This window comes from Microtus ochrogaster, chromosome 2 (assembly GCF_000317375.1).
Source record: "Microtus ochrogaster isolate Prairie Vole_2 chromosome 2, MicOch1.0, whole genome shotgun sequence".
Taxonomy (NCBI): Eukaryota; Metazoa; Chordata; class Mammalia; order Rodentia; family Cricetidae; genus Microtus; species Microtus ochrogaster.
In genome coordinates, this window is record NC_022010.1 from 92,603,385 (window position 1) to 92,622,712 (window position 19,328).

At 41.3% G+C, this 19,328-nt stretch overlaps 1 protein-coding gene across 6 annotated transcripts in view; it reads right to left on the reverse strand.

The window, feature by feature from the left end:
- The window catches only part of App (amyloid beta precursor protein), a 221,324-nt gene that overhangs the window by 45,321 nt on the left and 156,675 nt on the right, over positions 1–19,328 (reverse strand). For all 6 annotated transcript variants that reach the window (XM_005345292.3, XM_005345294.3, XM_005345296.3 and 3 more), the window contains 2 exons: positions 8,591–8,719; positions 7,035–7,134 (listed from right to left, as the gene is read on the reverse strand). In XM_005345292.3, coding sequence (XP_005345349.1) covers positions 7,035–7,134; positions 8,591–8,719 — 229 coding nt within the window. The remainder of the gene's footprint in view (positions 1–7,034; positions 7,135–8,590; positions 8,720–19,328) is intronic.

Below are 19,328 nucleotides of genomic sequence, written 5' to 3' on the forward strand. Positions count from 1 at the left end.
GTGAACTGTGTGGATCTGGCAGCCCACCTGCAATCCCAGCACTAGGGGAATGGGCATCAGTATAGAGAAGTTGCCCTATGTCAGCTGCTGGCCGCCAAATACATTCACACATGTGTACCCTACTACGTGCCCACACACAGTCACACACACTAAAAATAGGGGAAAGGATAACAGCAATGCATTGCAAACTGATCTAAAGGCAAGCTTCATTTATTAAAATACAAATGAGATATCACTACATTGAGGCAGTGACTGTTTTGCTTTTCTGACCTTCTGGTTGAACCCCATTTTCTGTCTCTGGGTTTTTATTAATCAGGCTACAAAGGTCCTCCTATCTGTCTACGATATGAACACATGGTTCCAAATGCCTAAACCAGCTGTAAAGTCTTCATGCACGTAGCAGTCACTTTTTGTGAAAAGTTAAGTAAGAATAGAATAAGTTAATAGCACGCTCTCTTATTTACTAACAATTTTCTTCATTCTCTGTCTCTGCCAACCCCCCACAACCCAACCCAGTTTACCTAGCTAGGCAGCCTAAGATGGCCTTGAACTCTACATCCTCCAGCACCCGTTTCTCTTGACTGACAGTTACTCCCGGCACTAACTAGTCTATCTTGGTAGACTGAGAAGAGCTGTAAGTATTCCACTTTAAACCCTGTCTGGATTTGTTAATCAGCCCCCACATCAACATGTTTACTAGCCAGAGACAACAGAAGCACTGTCTCCAAGATAAACATACTATATTTTTTTTTCCCTGGAGACTGGACATTTTTATTAAGAGGCCACAGTAAAATTCTAATAAAAAAACAATGTTGTGACAAAAATAACCATCCTTTTATTAAAGTGTATTTCTTGTTTCCTTGGCACATTTTTTTAAATACCAACCCCAAATCATGGATTTGCTCACCACAGATCTTTCCGGCTTTATAGAGTAGTGCACGTTTTATTAATTTTGAATGCTAAAAGAAAAAAATCTATGAAACAATTAGAGCTGCCTTCCCCTCTCCTGCCTCTCTTTTCTCTAATTCATAAATTGGCCATTGCTGCATTGTGTGAAACAGACATCTGTGAACTGAATGCTACTATAGCCTTGAGGTAGCTGCAATCTGAAGAACCTCGAAGGAAAATAAAAAAAAATCCCTCAACACCAACACAAAGAGTAGAACAGAACCAATGTAGCATGGTATTACAGGAAATGACAAGGGACAAAACATCTACTTGGCTAAAATTGGCAAGTTGGCAAAGTCAAGGCTGAGCTCAAGAGCAGGGGGAGGGCAAAGGGATCCTGCCTCTCTGAAGGTGAAATGGTGATGATTGACACAGACATGAACTCTGAATGGCCATGTTCTGTTAGAACAATGACTCAACCATCACCAAGCGAAAAAACGAATTCCAAACAATATTCAGAGGAAAACAGGGAGTGGTTCACCTCTTTAAACATGTCTCATATCCTTTCTAACAAGAAAGGTTCATAATTTGCATGCAAAACACTTTTTGAAGGAGAATGTTAAATAATATGCGTGCTCTGGAATTTGTGAATACTAATTTAAGCTGAATTAAAACCCACAAGGTAATAAAAGATCAGCCTTTTATAAAAGAACTAGCAGCAGTTTGGAAATTTCTTGGGATAGTCAAATGAGACCCACGATTAACCAACAAACCACCATCTAGTATGCAAACTAGAGATGAACATATGACACAGTGTCAAGGTTGCAAAAAAGAACCACTTTATATAACGTTGAGTGGGGTTCTGGGAAGTCTGGTGTATTCACTACTTTCCTACCACTGCCAATGACACCATTCTCTTGGCTTGATCAACCACAACAGCTTTAGAGAGCACGGTGGCAGTAGAAGTAAGGAGTTACTTTGTGCAATAGTTGCTTAGTGTGCAGGGTTTAGGATCATGAAGAAACCCTCTCATAATGTACGGGGCATCCACCTTGACGCGTGAGGATTTGCTTCATTCTTCTGACTACAGTAATTGAAACCTACAAAGCACACCAGGCTCTTCGCTAGCTCCTGAGTCAGAGACCATGGAAGGCAGGCAGAAGAGCTCATAGGATCTGGCATTGTTGAGGTAGAAACAAGCGATTTAACACAAACCAGATTGTGGCCTCCCAGTTTGAAAAGCAATGTGTAGATACTAAGGTTAAATAGAAGAAAACACAATGTGAGTCAGAATGGCTGGCAGAGAGAACACAGATGTGGGAGTCAGGCAGACCCTGACTTCAGTTCTATTTTTATCCCTTCACTACCCTAAGTGCCATCTCTAGGGTCAGTTTCTTCCATTATAGGCTGGTGATACTGTCACAGAATTCTTCACATTTGCCAATAGCTCATACGCCTTGCTAAGAGGGGACAAGCCTAATGCCCGAGGGTCTGTCTCTGTGAAAAAGATGGGTAGTGACTGTGGGCCCTGACTATGTGCTGGTCCAACATTTCAAGGGTGAACTTTCATTAAATACCTAGACCACTGATAGCACAGGCAGACATGAACTAGTCCACCATTCCATTGCTTCCTGCTTCCCTCTCCTATGCTAATAAGTAAGAGTTTGCAGAGGTAAGGAGGCTTCTGCTGGATCCCCAGGGATGTGAGTTTTCAAGAAAAAAAAAAAAGACTATGTGCTACTCAGGCCATCGAGAAGAGGGAGAATTTGGGTGAGAGGGTCCAATGCGAGACAAAGGCTCAGATGTCCAGTCGGGAGCACAATGAGACCATGGAAGGTCAAGGTCAGATGTATGGACCCAGACTTAGGTCCCAATGAGTTCAATTGTGTGTACATGTTCTAGACTCTAGAGTCTAGAGAAGTAGTTCTCAACCTGTGCGTCATGACTCCTTTGGGGGTTACATATCAGATATCCTGCATATCAGACATGTATATTAAAATTCCTAACAGTAGCAAAATTACAATTATGAAGTAGCAAGGAAATAATTTTATGGTTGGGGTGTGGTAGTTTGAATGTAATTGGCCCCCATAAACCCAGAGGGAGTGGCGCTATCAATAGGTGTGAATTTGTTGAAGGAAGTGTGCCACATGGAGGATAGGTTTGAAGGCTCATATATGCTCAAGTCATGCCCAGTGTCTCAGACCACTTCCTGGTGCCTGCAGGACCAAGAGGTAGCTTCTTTCCACTTTCAGCTCCTTCTCCAGCACTATGTCAGCCTGAATGCCACTATATCCCGCCATGATGATAATGGATTAAACCTCTAAAGCTGTAAGCCCCCCCTCCCCAATTAAATGCTCCTTTATAAGAGTTGCTGTGGTCATGGTGTCTCTTCATAACAATAGGAACCCTAACTAAAACAGGGGGTTCACAACATGAGGAACTGTATTAAAGGATCACAGCATCAGGAAGGCTGAGAACCACTGCTCTAGAGTCTCTAAGGCCCATGATGCTGGGTGATGGAGGTCTACCCATGCATAGTTGCTAGAACTATGGATTTGGGATTTACTAGAGTTCACTGTAGCATAAACAGATAGGCTGCCTCTGGGAAACACAATGGAGTAATATGATCAGGGCCAGTCCTCTGGCAACATGCTTCCTGGGCTCTAGTCAACACGGCTTGTTGGTTTGTTTATTCATTCATTCTTACAAACTTGGTTCCAGTTCCCACCAGCACCCACATAGCTTCTATGCAGTATAGCCACCTTTCCTCTCACTTTGGCCCATAATAGAGATTAAAGTTAGAAGCATAATTTGTTGATTAAGGGATACACCTGTGTCACTAAAGAAACACAGACACTGGCAGTTCCTCAGTCTAAAACATTTTACCCCCAAAACACCCACCAGCACTATACAGTGAAATGCTGCATTTCTCTTCAAACCACGGAGAGCATTAACTGTATCCTAGTCCAGGTACTCAAGCAAAGGCGCAAACTTTTATGCAAAAGGCATTTGTAGGTACTTTCCCATCTCATCATTCTGCCGATGGCTCTGAAGTTTAGCTGTCTCCTTATCTGTACTGAATTAATCCATATCTAAAGTTTTTTTTTTATTATTTAGGTAAAAGGTAGGTGAATGAAATCCATTGACCAGAGGAGTAAGGCGCAGGTTGGAAGAGTTCTACGATGCTCTTCTTCACACTGAACGACAACAATTCACTTTTTGGGGAAACACTTTAAATAGGAGCAACAGTAAAGAGACTACTAGTACATAGGGGATTCTATAGATACCACACAGGGCCAATCTAGGGTTCCTCTGCATCCTAGTACAGAAGGGATTCTGTAGATACCACACAGGGCCAATCTAGGGTTCCTCTGCATCCTAGCCTAGCAAAGCCTTTGTTGATCATTCATCTGTCTTTCAAATGAAGACAGACTACAGAAGCCTACAAAGGACAACCAAGGAAAACAATTCTTCTTGGAGAACTCTGACCTTGAGCTTCTGCGTCAGGAGCTTAGAGGGCACAAAGGCCTACAATGAACTTCTTCTGTTCATTATAGCAAGTGTTTTTTTCCTATGGCAATCAGCTAATTTAAAACAGAAGCATCCAGAATTCCAAATGAAAGATCTTAAGTAAGATTTTTTGCACATGGTGTCCAGTATATTTAGAATGCAAGGAGTGTGTGTGTGTGTGTGTGTGTGTGTGTGTGTCTTCCTCCTTATTACTCGAGACGGGGCTCTAATACCTGCCAGCAAGCCTCTGGAATCGACCTGTTTCTGTCTCTATTGCTGTGGTTACAGGCACACTTCAGTCACCATATCTGGCTTTGTTTTTCAAATGTTGGTACTAGGGATCTAAATTCAGGTTTGTTTTTCTACACATGTAGTAAGTACTTTACCCACTAACCCAACTCCCCTGTTCTGTTTTTTAAATAATATGATCCTGACCTGTCTTCATATGGCAGTGTATCTTTCTTTATTGAAAGAAAAAAAAGTGTGATTCTAATTATCTATCTCTCTGCCACTGAGATTTTAAGTTTACTGGGTTACTCGTTCTTGGGCATTTTGCAACAGTTAGAGATCTGACACACTCATTATCTGACTCACCTGTGGCTGATGTTTAGAGCAGTGTATATTGCTAAATCAAAAGTTTTAATAAGAACAAATTAGAAATTAGAAAGTCCCAACTGTTATTTAGTAGGTTTATGTGCAGTAGGTCATCACCTTCCTAGTCCTGTATAATGGTTTATAGCTCTACAGTTTGATATTACTAGTGTTCTGTTAATGTAAGTCACACAGGACAAGAGGCTTAAAATAACCACAAAGTATACTTATTTAATACACACATCTAGAAATGTTAACTTCAATTCAATAACATCCCGAGTTATGTTTTGGATTTTTGTCTCTTTTAGAGGATTTTCTTCATTTTTTTTTTTTAAGATTTATTTGTCTATTATGTATACAGCGTTCTGCCAGAGGAGGGCACCAGCTCTCATTACAGATTATTTTGAACCACCATGTGGTTATTGGGAATTGAACTCAGGACCTCTGGAAAAGAAGCCAGTGCTTTTAACCACTTTTAACACATTAATCTATTTCTTGAGATAAGTTCTACTGTAAACGCTAGACTGGCCTTGACCTCACAATATAACACAAACTTGAACTTGAAGTAATTCTTCTGTTTCAGCCTCCCTAGTGCCACAGTTACAGGAGTGCATTAGCGTGCCCAGTTCTTGGCTTCTTAGATAGAAGACTCATTACTGATTTTATGTCTTCCAAACATAAAAGAAAAATGCAGGTGCAAGAAATCTAATAGGTTGAGTCCTTAGTCATCAGAGAAATGCAAATCAAAACAACTCTCAGATTCCATCTTGCACCTGTAAGAATGGCCAAGATCAAAAACACTGATGACAACTTATGCTGGAGAGGTTGTGGGGTAAAGGGAACACTCTTGTATTGCTGGTAGGAGTGCAAGCTGGTACAGCCCCTTTGGATGTCAGTATGGTGATTTTTCAGAAAATTAGGAAACAACCTTCCCCAAGACCCAGCAAAACCATTTTTTGGTATATATCCAAAGGATGCTCAATTGTGACACAAGGACATGTGCTCAACTATATTCATAGCAGCATTGTTTGTCATAGCTAGAATCTGGGAACAATCTAAATGCCTCTCGACCGAAGAGTGGATAAGGAAAATGTGGTACATTTACACAATGGAGTACTACACAGCAGAGAAAAATAACAACATCTTGAAATCTGCAGGCAAATGGATGGAGCTAGAAAACATATTGAGTGAAGTAACTGAGACCCAGAAAGACAAACTTCACATGTACTCACTCATAAGTGGTTTTCAAACATAAAGCAAAGAAAACCAGCCTACAAATCACAATCCCAGAAAACCTAGACAACAAAGAGGACCCTAAGAGAGATATACATGGATCTAATCTACATGGGAAGTAGAAAAAGACAAGATCTCCTGAGTAAATTAGGAGCATGTAGACCATAGGAGGGGGTTGAAGGGGAGGGGAGAGACAGGGAGGGGAATAGAGAAAAATGTAGAGCTCAATAAACAAATAAATAAATAAAGAGAAATCTAATAGATTGCAAAAAAATGGATAATGTGAGTTCTCACTACACATAGTAGACTAAAATGCTCTACCTTTCGTAATTAAAAAGTAAGTGAAGTAAGGGTCTATGTACAAGATGAGATAAATTAGAATCTATTTGGTTGACATGTGACTCAGTAAGTGGTTCACTGCTACAAGATTTCCTGTACAGCAGTTTTTCAGTTTCCCAGGCCTTGAAAGTTAAGATCTGAAGCGACAGCAAAGGTGAGCTTCACCATGATAGGCGATCTGGGGCAAGAGTACCTGAGCCTAAATCCTCAACATTCATATAAAAAGCACGTGCTCCTGTAATCCTAGCAGAGGCAGAGGCAGGAGAATCACTGGGGCTGGCTGGTCACCATTCAAACTCTTGGTCCAGTAAGGGACCATCTCCAGGGAATGAAGCCGAGCGTGAGAGAGCAGAACACCTGATGCCATCCGCTGGTCTCCATGTGCAATGCCCCCCAGCACTAGCCCACGAAATATACAACTTGTCAGCATATGGGCATGGGTAACGATGCAGAAAAAAAGACAGTTCGCTTACCAACTTCATCCTGAATCTCCTCAGCCACTGCAGGGACATTGTAGAGCAGGGACAGGGACTGGTTCATGCGTTCGTAGATCACACGGAGGTGTGTCATAACCTGTTAGAAGATGATAACTCTAAGAGAAGAATCTTTGCTAAGAAAACAGTGACAAATAAGATACCGTCCCCCACACCCCAATAGCACTGACCAGCATGGGGGAGCACTGAGCGGAAGGGACACTCTTACACTCTTTTTCTTCTTTGTCTCTATCTTTTTGTTCTCTAATTTACTTTAAACTTACCAGTAGCCTGCATGCTTGCAACAGTCTATTTCAAAGACCACGTCTGTCATCAGATTCCTAACACCGATGCTTCCCAAATACCCTATTTACTACATAAATGTCTTTGCAAATTTTCTAATACATATATAGGATTATTTCAGTTTAATTGGATATTTTGTGCAGAATGTGAATGTTTTTAATTTTAGTGCCAGTCAAGAAAATTTAAAATCTTAGGTTTCTGGAGGTAGATCCCAGTTTTTAACCTCTGGGAAGGAGAAAGCAGAAAGCATGAGACAGTATTAAACCTAAACACGGCAGGTACAGCGGCGTTTATCACCATCTGGCAGCATTTAGATCAGGTGACTATCGCGTTTTCAGTTTATTGAGTGATCCTTTTCTCCATGTTGATGGCTTTATTCCCTATTTTATCTATTTTTGTACATTTATGAATATTTGCATGTGTTTAGCTGAACACATGTATGTGGGTGTGCATGTGTGTGTACGGAGGCCTGAGGGTGACATTGAGACCTTCCTCTACTGCTATACACCTGTTCACAGAAGCAGGGTCTCTCAGTTGCACCCAAAGTTCCCTAATATGACCATCCTGGCTAACCAGCTTGTTCCGGGGATCCTCCTCTAAGCTTTCTGAGCTCTTGTGTGACTGGTGAGCAGCCGTACAGAGGCATCCAAACTCTGGTCCCAGTACTTGGCAACAAGCACTCGATCAACTGAGTCGCTTCCCAGCCCTGGCAGTTAACTTTAAAAGATCAAGCACTAGTTTTAAAATTTGACACTTCAGATTTTTAAATTCCACGTTATTGGGGGAAACTTAGAAAATGTCAAGGCACACATTACTAAAACACGCTTCCCTTTAAAAAGAATTTGCTTTCTTTTTACTTATGGTTATATGTATGCGTTTTTGTGTGCACTCAGCTGTATGTGCAAGGACCAATGAGTGGAAGGCCAGATGATGGTGTCAGATCCCAGTTACAGGTGGTGGTGAGATATGGGGGCCGGGCACTAAACTGAGGTTCTCAGGAAGAAAGGCAAGCACTCTAACGGCTCCGCAGCATCTTCCCATGTAGCCCAGCGGGCCTTGAACTGCCAGTCCTTCTGCCTCCACATAACTGTATGCCACTAAGCCCGGTGACGATTAGCTTCTGCAGGTCCAGACACGAACTCTTGCCGCCCCACCACGGGTGCTCTGGAGACAGGTAAACATCTTTCCATCAACTGAAGAAACTGCACCTTTGGATTGTGCCAATCGCGGGAGGCTCCACGCTCAGAGCTTACCTGGGACCGGATCTGCGCAGCCTTCTTGGGGTCCACCATGCGCACGTGTTCGAAATGCTTAAGGGTGTGCTGTCTGTCTTTCTGCTCCGCACGGACATACTTCTTCAGCATGTTGAACACATGATGAGGCTGTGGGGAAAACCGTAAGAAAAATGAGTTTCACGTTTGTTTGAGACATCACCCCTTGCATTGGCATTCAGGCCAAGGGTCCCATGACGTGCAAACACTGCGGCTAATTCTCCCTCCTCGTCATTAACAGGTAATTGCTCAGACCACTCTTCCTTTTTATAAAGTATTTGGCACTCTCAGAATTTCTGACATGTCCTAATTCAGCACTTTCTTTCCAAATAAGTACTTCCTGCTGTAAAAGGGGAATAAACTTTGAATTTCCCAGGTTTCAGTAAACTCCTTCAATTTTCTGATAAAATAGTTACAGGGCGTTCATGACAGCTACATCACCATGGGCGTGCACAGCTCCAACTCTAGAAGTTACGCTTCACAAATAATCCCTTGATTAGTAACATACCGTGGTACAGTAATCAAAATAGGAAAATAATGGGCAATTTACTACTCAACTGTAGGGCGAGGAAAATGATAAGCTCCATGGAACATTATCTTTCCCCCGAACAAAGGCAATCATTAAGCTGTAGTTATTTTACTTTGAAATTTAATTAAGTTCTTTTAAAGCCATCAGATTATAATATTCTCAGCAACAATTAAGTTTCTTCTTAAGTGCTTCAGGTTTTTTTTTTATTCTAATCAGTTCTACTTCATTTTATTCCAATTTTACATGAAAATTTTTTTTAAATAAAGGATTTAAGTTTCTTTTGTCCAGCAGTTCTACTGCTATTGGTATCCTTCCCTGTGACTTCAGACGATGATCTGTAAGGCGTACATCCTTCATTAAGGCCAAACTAAACATCCCAGAGCTATAACGTTCATGTCAGGAATGGACCTGGGGACTGTTTGGACAATCAGAGTTATTAAAGATTATATCTTGGCACCTTGAAAAACAGTTGGGCAGTTCAGAATTTATTACCAACAACTCTCTGTGGCATGTACGAATGTAATAAGTATATGTGTGCACACGTGAGTGTATATGTGGGTGGATTACAGCGCTTTTATTATATATGCAGTTATATATTCAGGCACTCTCCTGGCAATTCTGGGAGGAGTTTGGTGTCCTCTCTCTGTGCTACCACGAGGTGCTGTGCCAATCTCAGTTGCTGCATTCTGTGCACTCCATTATTTGTGCTAGATCTCCCTCTTCCACATGTATACAAAGGGCCAAGCTTAGATCCCACTCTTCCTGTCCGCCAGGAGCTTCCATCCACGGAGCCTCACCCAGAACGGGTCCTCTGCACTTGCAGCACGCCCGCCAGAGGCCATGCTCCCGAACACAGACGAAACCACACACACAGTCAAAACAAACTGCCCTCATCTGCTTGGTTTATGTACGTATTCTGAGAAGAAATCTGTTTCACCACAATCAGAAGAAAGACCGATGTCTTTAAACACCGGTCTGAGAAGCATATCATCATAAGTCTCGTTTGTACGATGGCATGCAGCTGAATTGGTGGACCAGGAGATGTGCTTTCATAGTTCAGAAACACCAAAACAGATGACTGATAAGGTAAACCTATAAAGCATATATTCAAAAGACAGAGATTTATTCTAACTAAAAAAAATCCTTCAAGGAAGAAATTAAAGGCTGACTATGGTTTACCCTGAGAGCTGTTTTATCTGCCGGATTGTACAACCAGGGCGTCATGCTAAGTTACACACACTTTTGAGGTTGGAGACAGAAAGTTCATACTAGATAGCTCTATTTACCCACAATGCACCTGTCTGATGGATGACTTAAAGTACTTAATGTCTATCCCATTTCTGTCTCTAGAAAAGAATTATTTTGAAGAAAATTCACTCCCCCCATCTTTTGTGAGTTCAAATAAGAGAAAAACACTTTAACTCCTAATGAAAGGATTTTACTTTCATCTTTTTTTAAATTCATCTACCTTTAGGGGCTAACCACCTAAAAATGATTCTCTAAGGCATTTTGTCTTGAAAGAACTGTCACCAAAAAACAACTGTACAGACACTCCAACCTAGCCTTGGTCTTCCGAATTAAGCTAAATAATCTTTTAAAGAATCGGGGAAGGTGGTTTCTTATAGCTAGTACCTGTACATTACTGTCTTTCAGCATGAATGGCGTATGTTCCCCTTACTATTTATTAATGCTAACATTTATTAACAAACAATCAAGACTTCAGTTTTTACATCTTTGCAATTCAGAAGGCAATGCCTTTGAGGCGGGGGGTGGGGGGATAAGGAGGAAGAGGGAGAAAAACAGTTTTGTTAGTTGATTAACTTAATGCTTGGTCCGTCAAAGAGGATTCAAGATACCAACGAGCTTGGTTCTCTGATGTGGGAGTGTCATATATCAATCTGTTGATTTCATTGGTTAAGTAATAAAGAAACTGCTTGGCCCTCTGATAGGGTAAAATTTAGATAGGCGGAGTAAACAGAACAGAATGCTGGGAGAAAGAAGCTGAGTCAAGGAGTCGCCATGATTCTCCCACTCCAGACAGACGCAGGTTAAGATCATCCCTGGTAAGCCAGCTCGTGGGGCTACACAGAATAATAGAAATGGGTTAGATCAATATGTAAGAGCTAGCCAATAAGAGGCTGGAACTAATGGGTCAAGCAGTATTTAAAAGAATACAGTTTCTGTGTAATTATTTCGGGTAAAGCTAGCCGTGCGGGCGGCCTGGTGCCGGGGACACAGCCCACCGCTCCTATTTCAACAGTTCTCACCTTCAGCTCCTGAGCCCCACAGTCTTTCCCCCAATCAACCCTTCAGCAGCTGTTGATTTCCTGTCAGGACGTGGTTAACATGCTCTGTTAGCAGCACATTTTAACTGAATGAGCTACCTGCTTAGCTAAGGGAGTGTGACATGCTTTTCACGTGTGTGGGACCTCATCAAATCTTCATCCCAGGCAAGGGCACAGTGAGTTTTTCTCTTCACCTCACAAAAGAAGCACAAGGAAGGCTGAGGTGGGCTGAAGTGACGTCGGGTACACAATGGCCCATGTGGCATGGCCGCTCAGTGTTTGGGGACGAGCTGTCTGCCTCCAGAGTATTAGCCTGGCCACTAGGTGGGCCTGTCCTAGACTCTAACATGCTAGATTTCTCTCAAACACAGATAGTTTTGGTTTTGACAAAGACGTAACTGAATGGTGAAAAATGGTGTTGTGGGGGTTCTCATCTGAATTTCTAGTTCTTTACACTCAGGGACAGGTTACGGTTTATACCTGAAATCTTCCATTTAACATTTCTTAGACAGTGGTGGACGCAAGCAGCGAAAATCAAGGGAAAATGAAACCACGGCTAGGAGAGATAACAGTGCTGAGTTTTTAGCGCACACTGACTACAGTTCTTTATAATAAGTGAGAAGATTCGGATTTAGATAAGTGAATCTCATTTATGGTCCTAGGCTCATGGCAGGAAGCTACACTTAGCTAAAGGTCTGAAGCAGGAGGGAGAAACAGCAAGATAGGGATGTCCTCCGTCAATCTCATTAGGAGATTACTGAAAAGTGATTCAAGGTATTAGTTACCAGTTAGGCTTTTGTGATATTCGTGGGCTTTCCTTCTGAACTCATCCTTATCTTGTATTAAGTCTGATAATTAAAGACTGAATGTATCCACATACTTTCCAGAGCTTATCTCACTTTGTACCACCATTCCTTTGTGTGCCTTGGAACGGTATTCCTAACTGCCCCTGAGAAGCCCAGAGCCTGATGCTGAGCAGAAGTGCACCAGGCAGCGAGGATCCGCAGCCCTGTCCCTGTGTGCTCCTGGAGCCCCAAGGGCCCAGAATGAGCTCTGACTTCATCACCCTGTGAGCCTGGAGACTCTCGTAAGCAATGCTTGGGACATTGAAGATTGTAGGATGTCCCCACCTAATAAACAAACTGCAGGGCTTGGCTTGGCTGCTCTGACCTTGTAATTTCAGAATCAGGATTAGAAATTGGAAAAGTTAGGTTAGTTCCTGTGTTGGAGAACAGACAGACAAACCACCTCAAGTGGTGTGTATTCGGGCCTCACAGATGACGGTGTTCAGACAAGGAAGAAAAATAAGCAACATTCTCCCCATATTATTATATTTTCATTTGTGTGTGAAGAAAGACCTCTGCTTTGGCATAGGATTCATGTGTATTTCCTTTAAAAAAATGAAATGAAATAATGAAATGGATGACCATCTCTATGACTTTCAGCCACAATTCTCCAAGGCAGGCATTAGTTATTTCTAGAGCTCAATAACTGATCTTAGAATAACAAGCCATCATCATTGTCTAGGGAGCTTTATTCGATTATGCCAGGACAAAGATGAATTTCTTAAATTTTAATTAAAAAGAAGAAACGTTCACGCAAGAATGCTAAAAAAAAATGCTTGTTATCTTTACTGTGTCATTACAGAGCACAGAAGCAAATTCTCTTAAAGTAATTGTTGTTCATAAATGTTAGCCTGATCACATTACTCATATTCAAAATTGAATTTCTCATAGAACAAGCAAAAATCAGTTCCTCATTATAAATATGTTGATAATAAATATTTTAATATTTTTCTTGTTTCTCCTTATAATGTCAAGCACCAAAAGTCTTGCAATTTTCTCTAACTGGCTATATAGATATTTTACCGACAAAGTCTTATTTCAGTAAAGACAGTCTTACTGTGTATTAACGTTGCAATTTGGCTACACTGGCAGTGGGTGGGGTGTAAACCTCATAAATAAGAGTAAAGAAAACAGATCTGCCTCACGGGAAGTCATTACACCCAGGCCTTTCTATTGTCACTGTTGTTTCTGGGACGGTCTTTACCCCGTTTGCAGCTGATGTGGCCCTTTCACCCTACCTTCACCTCGGAATCACACTGCCTTTTAAAGCAGCGTTTAAGGATTAATCTCTGAAAAGATGACATCTACCTACATGATGTACAAAATAGGACACATGCCTTTTGAAACGAGAACAAAGGTATGTCACATTCCTACCCCCTACCACAGTTCCTGGCACAGTGTGGCTGCCAATAAATGACTGCTAATTAAATTGGTGAGTGACTCAGAGGAGCCAAGTATAATTTCAGAAGAAGGTCTAGTGTGTGGACGACCCTTTGTGCCTTCCTCATGAAAGTGAGCATCTCCTTCTGATGAGAAGACCAGCCTCCTGCCTTTCACAGACCACAGTGAAACTCTAAACCCACCAGATGTATTTACCCAGTATTTCCCAGTCCTTTAGGAAGGTGTTTTAAGTGGGTAGTCACCCAGGAAAACACTTTAATAGAGTCCAGCTGTATCCAAGCTTCTCTCCACAGGCTCATTCCACTAATCCCCAAAGATCCATTGTCTTTATAACCTGTCGATATCACGCTGATGACCACAAAATGGAAGGAAATCATGACCCTTCTCTGTCTAAGGTGATATGATAAAGCTCCCCACCTCCCAGCTATATCACATTTCCAATGCTCTTTTATATCATTTCTCAGTTTGGGACTTGGAATGGAAGATATGCATCACTAACAGCGAACAGGCTTCTTCTCCGTGCCACTCATGTCTAAATACATGGCCCTTTATTCACTTCCTTACACGGGAAGCACATGACATGACCAATCAGCCCTATTGTCTTGTTCTACAGCTTCACGCTTGATTGGGAAATCTGGCTTCTTCCTCTAATAGACACTTGTGCTTTAAATCATTTTCTCAAGGGAGTAGCAAGAGTGGTGGAAAGGCTTGGATACAATCCAGCCAAGTCCAAAGCTAACGACTCAGGACACAGGGAGTCTAACCCTTCCAAGGCATGAAGGACTTTCTCAGAAAACCCTCTCCTGAGGCATTAAAGTACACCCTGGTGGTTTTTGAAACCTTAAACTTTGTCTCACCAGGAAAAAGTAATTTTCTCCTGTTTTTTACAAAGTCACAGTTTTTTTTTTGAAGTCTTTTTTTTTTTTTATCTCAGATTTCAAGAAATGCTAACCATACGATATAAACTGTATAGAATATTTGCGTCCTGGCTTAAAGGCACACTTCCTTGTGCTGGGTCCCAGCTGAGTTTGCTTCTCTCTCTTGCCATCAACATTATAAACATATTCTCAATGAAATCTTGGGGGTGGGGTAGGCAGAACAATAAGAACAAAACCAGGAAAACTAAATGCAAACAGAAACCAACAAAATAAATCAAAACCAGCAGGGAGAAACTTACATTGCAATCTTTAAAAAAAAAATAATCTTTTTTTTTTTTTTGTCTGTAGGTCTAGTGTTGAGTGAAAATTTTAAAGCCCAATATAAAATGTATTGGATATTTTCTTTAGAAAATCACTATGCTAGGTCAAACACAAATTTGAGAAAATGGTAAAAGATTCATTCCCGTGGCCTCCTCCATTTGGCGGTTTTCAGTTCAGATAATAAAGATTCATTCCACAGGAAGAGTTTGGATAATAAGGCTTTCTGACTAGTACACACTGCTAGGGTAGCAGTGTTACACATGTTCAAGGGGTTGCTTTCCAGAAAGTCGCTGTCCATTGGTTCCTCGTTCCCAACTGGGATAGTTACCAAAGTCCACATGTTCCACCTGACGGTCAGTGCCCTCTGGAAGGAAGACATCCACAGTCTTGCCTGAACGTTCAATAAGTCCTTCTGGTTTTGAATTATGGACAAAGAAAGCTAGAAAAATATTAACTGAAAGAGGAGTTGAAAAATTAACTCTAATTTTCAAACTGGGGAGGACGAGTTCCTTTATTAAGTAACTTGTTCCTGGTTACAGATTAAATGTCTGTCTTGGTGATTAAGTACCACCAGAACATGTAGAAAACGGGCTGTGTGCCACCCTCTCATACAAACCAGTGACCTTTGTCAAATACAGTCAGTTTGGACTGAAACTTAGCACTTGTACCCAGTTCCATGATTCATGCCTTCATCTAAATGTTAGCGTGCTGGAGACAAAGCTGAGCTCTTCCAACCCCAGAGCAGGGAGGGGGCCAGGACTGATCTGGACTTCTGCATCTTCAAGTCTTGTTTAGTGAAACCAAACAGACCGAAGCTCTCAGGATAAACAGGCTTAGTAACACAGCCCAGAAAGCAGAACCCATGGAGCTGAGGATTAATTAGCAAACAAAAGATGTTTTAAAGCAACACAGGCCCTTGGAAAGGTTTGCCAAGCGGTCTGAGCATCCAACAAATGCCAACCGTGACACGCTCTTGACTTTCTTCATGGTGACTTATAACGATCTGCTTTAATTTTGCACATTCACATTTGGGATCCTGCATTCTTGCTTCAAGGAACCAACAATTTAAGGCCAAATGCATGGATGCTACTTCAATTATATCTCCTCCATTTCCAACACCTACACTATTTTTCGAAACAAGTGGAAGCTCATTTTTTTAAAATTAAAAATGTGTATATAACAAAAGAAGACTTCTTAGACTCACTCATAATGAGGAGTTCTAAATTAGAATTAATGTTAAATTTAATCAAATGAGCCTTGGAAATGGTTTGAAACTCTCTCTCTGTCTCTGTCTCTCTGTCTCTCTGTCTCTCTCTCTCTCTCTTGTGTGCACGCACACACATGTATATTCTGAAGGGTTCTTATCAGCCCCCTGCTCTCTAAGGCATACTCTGGTGAAAAATCACTCCCCCTTTCAATTGTGTGCTATACATTTTTCTTAAATACCTAAACACTTGCAGTTTCATAGTGAGTTTTTCATTTTAAAGATGAAAGAAAAACAAACATTGGCACACAAAAAGCCACAGAGCACCACAGCTGTACAGTTGTGTGGACAGCTAGCTGCCTGGGAAGACAAGGAAGGAGGTGACAGCATGGAGTGGCGCTCCACGAGCAAGGAAGGAGGTGACAGGGTGAGGTGGGGCTCCACGAGCAAGGAAGGAGGTGACAGGGTGAGGTGGGGCTCCACGTTGGGGGGGGGGGCATGGAAACGATTACATTTTCAAAGACACAGAGATGTTCCAAGCTTTCCAGCCTAACTCTTCATTTTGTTTTAATTAATTAAAATAGGGTGCATTTGTGCCCACGGTCACATATTTCCCACTGGTCTTGAGAAGATCGGTCTATGAAGCTTGAGAACTATTAAGAATATGACTGGGGTTAAGAATATAACTATTAAACAAAAAAAAAGAATATAACTATTTTAAAATAGAACAAAACCCTTTACTTTCACCAATGTGTTCAATAGTCAATGCTTATTTAAATCACATATCTAAAAACTTAACATTTTCTGGCTTTGGGACTGGTGTGAACAACTTCTCCAAAACCTGTTCTTCGTAGATCTAACTTCAAGACTTGATGGAAACTCTTGCTTTACATCTTATAAGAGAAATGCACAGAAGCAATCAAGAAGAGTCTCAAACTTTCTAACGGCGTCTGAGGTTTGGAGATAAGTGCAATGCCGAGCAGGCTTAAAGATTTAAACAACACTCAGACAGAGTCGGTCACTTAGGACCCACTGCCCCACGGCACAGGCTTGTGGACTACTTAGTCTTATCTTATTTGAAAAAGGAGGATTGTGCCTTTCAGGGATAACAATTTAACAGGCATTCTCAAAGTGACCAATAGCAATCTGATTTTTTTTTTTCTGACAATGAAACAAATTCACTTTAAAATACTGCTGTCAAATACACAGTATACATGGCTCAATCAACAGGTCTGTAGTAAGCGCTACTATGAGCTATCTAAAATGATCCCGCTGATGCAGCTCGGGAAGACTCCCTGTCTGTTGTTGCCTTTTCGGATGCTGAGACCCAACTAAAGATTCTGACAAGATTCCATTCAGCCCTCATCTTATTTTTTATCTCTAATCTCCCTGGACAAAGATCTTACTGCAGGGACTAGACTCTGGCTGGATCATTTCAGAGTGTCTCTCCTGTCTCACAACCCACTACATTGGCAAATGGTCCCCATAACTCTCCTCTCCGAAGCATGTTCTCTAAAGAAAGAATAACCCCAAACCTTGTCATCTGCAGAGAGAGATAACCAGCATTTCTAAGTACTGCCTTAGAAAGACAAAGACTGTTGACAGAAAATGAAATGCTAATATGGATATTGTGTTTCCAAAGGCTCTTTGTTCAGACAGGAAGTACGGTCCAGAGAGAAGACATTGCAGTGGGCAACTGACTCACAGCTCTCCCTGTCTGCTACTAGTGGTGTCACCCGGACCCAGCCACCCCATCCCCTAAGATGACAGTGATGTCATCAGTACAACAGAGTCAGTGCCATCTTGGTACCCGGAAGAATGCCAGGAACTCCTCACCCTTGAAAGAAAGATCAGAGTGGTGAGGAAATCAGCAGCAGAGGGTAGAGTTTTGATTTAGTTACATAATGCAAACAGATTCCCTCTTCTAGTCAAGATCTATCAAGAGGATCAAGATTTCACTCTCCTTCCAGAGAAGAGGATGGATGGACTAAATAAGATCAGCAATTTCTGCAGGGTGAGGAGCATGGACCACAGAGAAAGAGGAGACACATAAGGTGAGGTGCTGTAATTGTCAGCACCCGAGGTCCTTGAGTTTCCAGACTGTACGAGGTAGGATCTGGACAGAGGACTCCAAGGAGGGAGGATTCAGCAGAGACTTTCCAGGACCAAGTGGTCCACAAGGAATCTAAAAGGGTGGTCCTCCTGACTGTAGTTTAGCAATCATTAGTGCTCGCTGGTGTAAGAAACTGAGGCTAGGATTGGAGGTAACAGTGCCTGGCATCCTACTGAGACAGGAATTACTTGTTCTTGGCAGTCCAATTTGAACTCAGCATTCATGGTAGACTACTCAGAGGGATTCTGATGGAAAAAGGGAATAGCAAGCTACATGAAGAAAACTGATCCACTCTACCTAAATCTAAAAGTAGTGGAACACAAAAGGGTCAAACTGCTTTCAGGTCAAAGTCTGAATATATTTATCATTTAACTAAGCCTAACAAACTAAAGTTTATAGTATATGACAGATAATAAAAAATGATCAGACATAAAATTATGCAGGAAAATTCAGACATTGTCTTAGGTATAAGATGACAAAATGGCCAGAAAAGACTAAGAATATATGGAATTCCATCACTTTACATTGTTAAAGTAGCTACTGTGATAAAGATAAACTCTTCAACATAGCCAGATCAAAACAAAAGACTATTTGTAAATATGTACACATTCTCTGTTGGAAATAACAAATGTCATCATTAAAGTAATAACAGAATATCACCTGGACTAAGAATTCTATACCCAGCCAAAATACCTTTCAAAACCAGTGGTAAAAAATAAGGTATTTTCAAAGATAAAGAAATATAAGGGAGCTATCACTAGCTTACACACATTCTAACCTAAGGAATTCAAACTTCACCATACATGCACTTGAAAACATAAAAGAAGTGCTTTGGACAGAAGAGAAATGATACGTGATAAATACGAGCAGAGAATCAGACTGAGAAGTCATGACTACATTAGGCAACGGTGTTAATTCTTTTTATATAAAAAGGTAAAAATGATGGCTCAAAGAAAAATAATAATGCAGCATGGAAAAACTGTATAAAGGTCCTAGCTAAAAGGGTTAAGAGAGGGAAAGCAGACTTTAGTCCCTGACCCTGTGCCTTTAAGACATAATGTAGTTAAGTCACACCTATAAATAAGGTATGTTCAGGGCACTTCTCCTCGCTTTTCTCATGTGGCTTCCAGTCCCCAATGTCTGA